This window comes from Cyprinodon variegatus, unplaced genomic scaffold, assembly GCF_000732505.1.
Source record: "Cyprinodon variegatus isolate N-32 unplaced genomic scaffold, C_variegatus-1.0 Scaffold190, whole genome shotgun sequence".
Classification (NCBI taxonomy): domain Eukaryota; kingdom Metazoa; phylum Chordata; class Actinopteri; order Cyprinodontiformes; family Cyprinodontidae; genus Cyprinodon; species Cyprinodon variegatus.
In genome coordinates this window covers 741256-750193 of record NW_015150643.1, presented here as the reverse complement: position 1 = coordinate 750193, position 8938 = coordinate 741256, and the positions used below count along the sequence as shown (strand labels likewise).

At 40.5% G+C, this 8938-nt stretch overlaps 1 protein-coding gene across 1 annotated transcript in view; it reads left to right on the top strand.

Moving 5' to 3' along the window:
- Positions 1 to 2034: 2034 nt before the first annotated feature.
- LOC107087679 (protein CYR61-like) overlaps positions 2035 to 8938 on the top strand; it is a 13953-nt gene continuing 7049 nt past the window's right edge. Inside the window, exons 1-4 of the mRNA XM_015379382.1 lie at positions 2035 to 2237; positions 4136 to 4349; positions 7237 to 7677; positions 8127 to 8305. Coding sequence (XP_015234868.1) covers positions 2187 to 2237; positions 4136 to 4349; positions 7237 to 7677; positions 8127 to 8305 — 885 coding nt within the window. The 5' untranslated portion in view covers positions 2035 to 2186. The remainder of the gene's footprint in view (positions 2238 to 4135; positions 4350 to 7236; positions 7678 to 8126; positions 8306 to 8938) is intronic.

Sequence of the window (8938 nt, the reverse complement as noted above, 5' to 3'; positions counted from 1 at the left end):
TATATATATATATATATATATATATATATATATATATATAATTTTGCCCAGCTAGAACAGAGAGGCGCGCGAGAATGCTGGGACCCTTTTTCCAACTGAATCCCTGCTCTTTTTCTCCCTCATGTCCCTCTATTATCGCACAAACTTGCCCCCACTTCCTCGCCGCCTCGGCCATATGTAGACCTGCAGCTAGTTCGTGATGGTCAGTATTGCTTTGTGCCATGGAATAACATAGCGCAGACCACACTTCAATATTGAGCATAAATCAAAAAAATCTGCGTAAAACAGAAAGCCGTGTCTGGGTGCGTCCTTGTGTCTCATCCTTTTTTAAAATGTTCTGAACCCAACAATACCTTCGACAAGCTCACTGCGACACACTGCTGCAGCCCTTAAAGTAGCTAAAATAGCGGCAGCTGGTAATGCTGAAGATTTGGGTGTGATATTGGCTGCAGAAATGGTAAAACAATGCGGATATTTGAAAATGGACATGATGTCTCTCATCAATACACCACTAGCACCTATCCAGACATCTATAGTTAACTTCCAAGAGGTGGTGGATATCTGCAAAAGACCACAGGAAGACAACGCTTCATTGATTTAGGACAGAATACATTTTTTCTTTTTTAATGGGACATAAATAAGAATGTCACCGGTATAACAGTAGAAAAACAAACATGTTTTCTTATCATGGAGCAAATACAGAGAGAAGGGGGCCTGATATTGTGCCCTGTGGAATGCCACGCAAAGGAATAACAGAGGAAGCTGCATGTTTCCCAAGGCCTTTTAGATCTCCTTACTCCTATATATTTAGTTAGAATCCAGTAATTAAACTACATAGATATAAATAGAGCCCCAGATCCAAAAAAACATTTAATAAATGCCTTATTTTCTTTTATTATTCTTTCATTGCAGAATGTATCAGGACACAAGGAAACTTCTGTTGGTGTAATGTTATAAAATGTACAAAAAAAAAAATGTGAGGCTTTTCTGCTAAGAGAGTCAGTTCTGATCTGAAATTATGCATTGTTTTTAATTTATTTCTGACTAAAAACTAGAAATATTCACCAGCTATAATGTTTAAAATGGTGGTTTGAAGGTTAAAAGGATCATGCACCAATATCTAATACAATATTTTTGAAATGGGTTGTTTTAAGACAGTTTGGACTTTTATTATTATCCTGATTTATATTCATTATCTATTCAATAAAGATGCCTAAAGAGTTATCCGGTGTAGCTGAGATATCAACTGTTGCTAACTTTTTGTTAAACATTCCTTTAATGAAACACTCAGAAATATATCTTTTTAGGCTCTAATACAGAATATAAATGTGTGTTTTAAGAGCTCTCATATTAGGTGCATCTGATATTGACATTTTGAGAGCCTGTTTTGATGTCAGCAGCATCTTGGTGACATATTTTGGTCCTATATTTTTATAGATATCGGACACCTGCTGTATTTCCAACAGGTTGTGGATTTTGTTCAAATAATTCTGAGCATCGCTTTGATAAAATCATGAATATTTTTCCTTCCTGGGAACACTCTGTCTGCATGTCCTGTTTTTGTTTTCCATGTCTCGTTCGTGTCTAGAAGCATTTTTATAAAACGGACTGAGGGGAAATTCCTTGGTGTTTTTCATCCCCCCCCCACACCCATTCAGCATTAATGTCACATGGACTGGCAGCTGAGCATATTTATTTTACTTTTCACAAAGCAGCAGGTAAGTCTTTGAGAAGAGCATCAAAAATATTACCCCCACCCCCAGCCACCCACCCACACATAAATAAACTAACGCCCTAAAGCCCAGCCTGCATTGGAATGTAGTAATTCAGAATTTTTATGAATGACTGCATTCATGGTTGGCCACGCCCATTTAACAGGAACCCCAGCTTTCCGAGCTGAAACCCTTGAAGGCTCCACCTTTTTACCTTTTAAGGACAGGTGATGCATGCTGATTGGACAAAGGGCATAAGGAGGCGCGGCCACCCAGCAAAGCACAGGGGTGATATAAAAACAAGGCTCAAACTGTAAACGATCAACATTTACAAGTGATGGAAGACCCCTGAGGATGAATCTGGAATTTGGATATAATCCATGTGGGCAGAAGTTGGATGTGGGATTAAATCTGTGTGACATTAACTGTTTATAAGATCAACTTGTCTCCTATGAGCATCACCTGACTGAGATCATGGGGATACAGTTATTATTTGCCGCTTTGGGAGTGGCAACAGTGGTGGTGGTGAGTACATGCAGCTTTATCTTTATTTCTGCTGCTGTTTTGCTTCATAGAGACTCTAAAGGCCGAGTCTGTCTGCTCTGGCTGAGCTGCTGTCTCCTGTTACCTTCCAGACAGCTCATTATAGTCTGCTTCTTATGTGACAAAAAAAGAAATGAGGATTTAATTAGGTGGTTCTTTTTAAACGTTCTGTTTAAAATAGGGCTTTTCTGCCGGAATGTAAAAAAAAAAAATCTTTTGCAGAAATAGAAATATTGCTCTTTCAATACATTTAGTTTATTAAACACCATTATCTTTTATAAATCTGCAAAAACATCACAGAAACACCTATACAATTGTGAAATTTTGTATTATTTTAGCTTGTAGGATCTGTCTACTTTTAGCATAAAACAAAAACAATAAAAGTCAGACTGTCATAGCATGAGTCTCCTTCCCCATGCAAATACATAAGAGTTTGGGGATATTAAAATTACATTTTTTTGTTTGTTTACTATTGTTTTCTTTCATATTTTATACATTTCAATTATCAAATTATGAAATACCTAATAAAACATTAAAGTATTCATTAGCTTTGGAGTTTGGGACAATACTTTATGGATCTGTGCAGGGCCGGCCCAAAATGTTATGGGGCCTTGGGCCCAATATATCCCTCACAGCCCCTTTCAGCCTTGTTGATGTGTGTCATGTCATCTGCTTCTGCCAACCTTGTTCCACTTGCACACCATGTGAAAGTTTTTCACGGACCCCAGCATTTTGTGAACATGGTGACCGTGCCCTCTGAGTCACACATAAAAAGTAGTGCAAAACACAAGTAACAACAAATGGTGAATCAGAACACAAAACGTAAGTGCAGCTGATGGGATAATTTCAATTAAGCTCACTAAAATCCTTCACAAAGTGAATTAAATATTATTTGTTTAGAAAAAAATTCCTTTTTGTTTTTTTTTTTTACAAAAACTGAAATTTATTCCAGACTATTATTTTAGCCAATATCTATTATGTAAAACTTTAAGAAAGATATGAAAATGTAGTTTACCTGGCTTTTTTCTGACTTATTTGCGTTATTTGCGTTTGTGTTGAATATTTAAATACAATTAGTTTTAATAGAGTCTGAATAAAATTGAAAATAAAATCTTATTTAAAAAAAATCTATTGATATATGGACATACCAAATGTCTTAGTTGGAATTTGGAGAGCTCTTTGGGGCCACCTATTGGTAGGAGGACCAAGGTATAACTGTTATACCTTAGGTCAGCTCTGTGTGAGAGGTTATATTCTTTAATAAGTATTCTATTTACAGGCTGGTTTCCATCCTACTGTGTATCTGTACTAGAGTATACAGTAGTTCCAAGAGAGGTAAAAATAAACTTCAAGTTCAAACGAGCTTGTTGCACTGTGCAAATCCTCACCTGCATTAAATGACTGTTCCCTAAGGGAGTTTTAGGTTGTAAACTGTAGGCATTAGGAGGGAAACCCTTTATCTGTTGATCAATGTAAAAGTCTTAACTGTGAGTTAAGAGTGGGAAAGGATCCCACTGGGACTGACAGCGCCCCCCCAAATGGGAGTTGTTTGTGTGGTTTTTCTGCGTGTTTTATTTCTGAGCATAGACACAGATAGGTTTGGAAACAAAAGATGAAGGGTGGAGGAAAGGGGTCGGAGAACATCCCTTTCATCCCCGCAGGCCGGGTGAATGCCAAGCGGAAGGCGACAGAGGGTTACAGATACCCCTGTGGGGCTCACGACAGTGCTGACTATTCAGGCGCTTTTAAAGCCACACACACTCTCAGGAATTTCTGTGATCTCAGTAACACGAGTCAAGCTTTTCTCCTTCCTCCATGCCTAGTGTGGATAGTTATTCTGACACTATGTGTGTAAAATGAAACGTGTCCTCCTCTTGCAGGTGACTGCTGACTGTCCGGTAGTGTGTGAGTGCCCAGCGGTGCCCCCATCCTGCCCCCCTGGGATAAGTTCAGTCCCGGATGGTTGTGGCTGCTGCAAAGTGTGCGCCGCACAGCTGAACCAAGACTGCCACGAGGGACGACCGTGTGACCACCATAAAGGACTAGAGTGCAACTACGGCAACGATGTGGGTCACACCCATGGCATCTGCAGGGGTACGTTGCACCTATAGGCGGCAGGAAGGTGGAAAAATCCAGAGCTTTTCGCTCTATAACATAACTAAGGGTTTAGTGAGGCAATGTGTAACTTAAGGGAGGAGAGTCTGGCTTTCAAGCCAGGCGGCTGGGGTCCCTCTTTGATAGGGAGTCAAGGTTTGAGGACTGTGCCACGTTTCAAAAAAACAGAGGCCCTTCATGAGCTGTGAGTGAAACCCAGCCAACTCTGGGATTTATATAAGTACTTCGGTGTGTACACAAACACTCCTCGTGAAACGCACAAACAGGCACGCACACACTGGTATTTATATGTGTTTGCTGGGGGTTGGGGGGGGTATTCTATCTGGGGTTTGTACGGGGAGTCCCACAGAGGGGGGTGGGGGTATGTGCCAGGACAAGACATTATAAACAAGCCAAAACAGCATTCTGCTCTAAGAATAGCGCCTGCTTCATAAATCCTCATGTTACGACCACAAAATGAGGAAAAAGTGAAATGTGGTTTCCAGCATTACTTACAAATAAGAATCCAACCAAAGTGGTGTGCCTTCTTATTCAGTTCCCTGTGCTTTTATAACCTTAAGGTAAAAATTCAGTACACCCAACTGCCTTCAACACTCACCTAAATATTAGCCTCCACCTTTGGGTAATTTAATCTCTGCTTTAATCCAGCAGTTATGTTCTTTTCAGAATATTAGAGAAACAAACATCCCCTTGAAGATCAAGGAACACAGCAAACAGGTCATGGAGAAAGTCATGGTTTCTCATTTCAAAGCAGCAAACGTATGCGTACGGCCCCAGCAGATTGGAAGATGGATAGGTCACAACTTAAAAGAAAACCACATAGAGGCAGCTCTACACACACACACTGCAAAACCTGATCCTAAATTAGTAGAAAGGCCTTAAAATAAGTGTATTTGCCTTCAGTTTGAGCAGGTTAAGATATTATGTGCTTGTAATTAGATAATTGAGTTATTAAAGAGAAAAAATCTAATAAACTTATGTCATTAGAAAAAATCGTTGAATACGGTACCTAAAATTTTGTTGAATAAAATTTGACATAGCTGTCTTTCATTTATTTTGCAGTGTAGCAAGAGCTACAACGCAAATAGTTTTCATGACTTAGAGTTTCTAAGTCAAAAACAAAGAAGCATGTAGCCTTTTATTTCTACTTTACAGTTTATGTGCTGCTCTGCACTGGTCTATCGCATACAATTTTAGTATAATAAATTAAAGCTAGCATACTGATAAATCACACTTCTGCACGCATGCATAATAAATAGATTTGATCACATTGGTGTTTTGTATTTTAGTTCCTGCAAAGTACCAAGTTATATGTTAATACACTTGGATTAATACATTTACCTCCAGAACTTCTAGAACGGAGGTCTTCAACAGGGGGTCCATGACCCCTAGGGGGGCCACATAGGTACTGCATGGGGGGTCACGAAAGTTTTGGTTGATTAGACTTTTTTTTATATTCCCCCTGCAATTCTTTCCACTAATTGAAATGTCTTTTAATCCACATTAACATGAATTCAGCACACTGTAGTAAACAGATAAATGGAGGCAGAAGATGTCTTTCAGTCATTCGCTGAATGTGTGCATTGGAATCAGAATCAGAACCACTTTAATAATCCCACGGCGAGATTACTTTGTTACATTACTCCATCTGTAATAGAGTGACTATAGGACCAGTTTGATATAACACAATTTCATACAATATATGGGGGTCATTAAAGACCATTTCTCTTGATAAAGGTTTCTGTGCTGAAAACAGTACTTACTCTTTAAGATCAGGGCTATTTTCTCTTAAAACAAAAGTATCACGCTGTGGTATGATGTAGGAAAGGAAAGAGAGGCAGACAGATATTTCATGCAGGGATAGAAGTTTATTGAAATTAATATCAAGAAATTGCTGCAACTAAATACTCTCCATGCTCCGGCTCTTTATGTTGCAAAGAATGTACCTTTTTGACACATGGGAAAGTCCAACAAGACGTAACGCTGTAATGCAGGCAGGAGTATTAATGTTATTTGGTGATGCTAATAGGAAGCTGGCATGGATAGAAAGCATAACAGCCTGTTTGTTAAACCATTTTCTTTATTTCTTTATCCATTGAATGTCTGGTGTCTGATCCGACAAAGCGTCCAGCATGATTCATATGTGTTTTCTCTATTGTCAGAGCTGATCAGCTCCTGCTTTCTACACTTAGGAAATCCCCGTCTGTACTGCAAATTTCCAACGTTGCAGCTTATTCCTGAAGATTCCAAACAGCAAGACTTTGGATTAATGCAATGAAGGCCTAATCCCTTCTGTTCAAGTCTTTACACTCCTAATATGGTTTTAATTTCATGTTGTTATACCAATGAGCATGAATTCTTTAAAAGATCTAGAAACTGGGTGTCTATCAACAACTAGACAGGTCAGACAGCTCTTAAAATTAGCCAATGAAATAATAATAATAAAAAAAACTTTTTTTTAAGCTCACATGTATTTTACAAATTTAGGCAAATCATAGAGCTTGTTTGATCCATTTAATTAGCAAAAACACTTTTAGAAATCAAACATGTGTGGACAAATTTTTACATAGTTGTAAAGACAACATTTTTATTCCAACCAATATTTCCTTATACCTTTTATGCTTAATTCCTTTCCAGGTAAGATAGGGATGAATGAGCTTAAATGGGAATGTTTTTTGGGACCGTGAGAGGAAACCAGAGAACCTAGAGGAAATACAAACATGCACGGGTATAACGTGTGCTTCTAAAGGGTCCTAAATATAGGGCAATAAATGTGTGGTTCGCCTAAATTTGAGCATCAGATCTTCTGTCAGTCTTGGAAATTCTTCCGATTCTCAAACTAGAACATCTTCTTGTATCTTTCCAGCAAAGGCAGAGGGCCGCTCCTGCGAATACAACGGACGGATTTATCAAAACGGCGAGAACTTCCGTGCCGGCTGCAAACACCAGTGCACGTGCATTGACGGAGCTGTCGGCTGCATGTCCCTTTGTCCCAGCCACGTGCCTCTAGCTTCTCCCTCCTGTCCTGCCCCAAAGCTGGTGAAGGTGCCCGGCCAGTGCTGCCTCAGCATCGACTGCCATAAGGGAACCACCGTTGTGCCCCCAGCGCATCGGCGACCCAAACCCCCTACCTACCGCCCTTACCCCTTCATTCCCTACCCTGGCTATCCATATGCAAAGCCCTACCAGAAACCTTACCGGAACCTCTACCCTTACAAACCCAAAAAAGAGAAAGGTACCATGGGCAACGAACTGCTGGAGGTGCAGGGCACATGGGACAAACCACGTGGAAATAAAGACCTGACAGGTACGAAATTTCGTCTCCCCGTCACCTGAGAGTGGCGTCTGCTCACTCTACCCAGTCATGCATCATGTTTATGTTCTAGCCATATTTGCCTCTTGACGCACTACCAGCCTCAATGTGAGCCTTCTCTGCGTCTGTGCTGGTGTGTTAGCGTTTATGTGAGGGCTGTTTTCCACTGGCCCCTTGCACACCAGAGGTGCTCTCCCCCTCTCACACAGCACATACCTCTGTCACGCAGCTCTCCCCTCTCTGTAATCACCTTCTGTATGTGTCAGTGCTGCCTGTAGCCTGAATAAGGCCAGTGTGCCTCATAACCACGTATTTCTGCTTTCCCTCGCCGCTCCTGATTAGAGCTTTTTCCACCACCATCATTTTTGATAATCCTGTGGCTCTTTCTCTGTCAGTACCCATTGTTATGTGCACTCACTTGTCTTTTCTTCCATCTCTTCTAGTCTGGAGCAAGTTGGGAGATCAATGTGTGGTTCAGACAACCTCCTGGTCCCAGTGTTCCCGAACCTGCGGGATGGGTGTTTCCTCTCGTGTTACTAACGACAACGCCCGGTGTAAGCTGGTCAAGGAGACACGGCTGTGCAACATTCGGCCCTGCAGCTCTATGTCTATTCCTGTGAAGGTGAGGAGTGATTTGGAGCCTTCCCTTAAAGGTCTAAGAGCATGCAGTCAAACTGAAGAAATGGTTTCCCTTATGGGGTCACTGGTGCTAGGATTATGCCCACTACCTTAAAAATCGCAATAGTTGAATCATCAACCTTAATATCAAGAGGAGAAACATATTAGCATCTCTTAAGCCCCATTTCCACTACCGTTTGCAAACCGATCCGTGCAGCTTGGTTCCTTACAACCTTTTTTACGCGCCACGCTAGCACAGTTCCTTGCCTCCTAGTGTGGATCTGCGGTACTACTGCTCTCTAGAGGGAAACGAGCAAACCAATATGGCGGCGCCTGTAACATTCAATGTTTGCAAAGAGTCAGGCAAAGTCATTGGTGAATTTACTCCACAGAGTCGGCTTTTGGAAAGTGGATACAACAATCAATAGTCTGATCAGGGTTTACAGACGCAAGAAACAATGACAGGAGTTTAGGTTGATCACAGTCAGTGGCGGTTCTAGACCAAATGTATCAGGGGGCCAGCATGTGTTCATCGGGGGCACAGAAAACCCTGAAATAAAAAAACAGGGTAAGGGATTCATATATATATATATATATATATATATATATATATATATATATATATATATATATATAT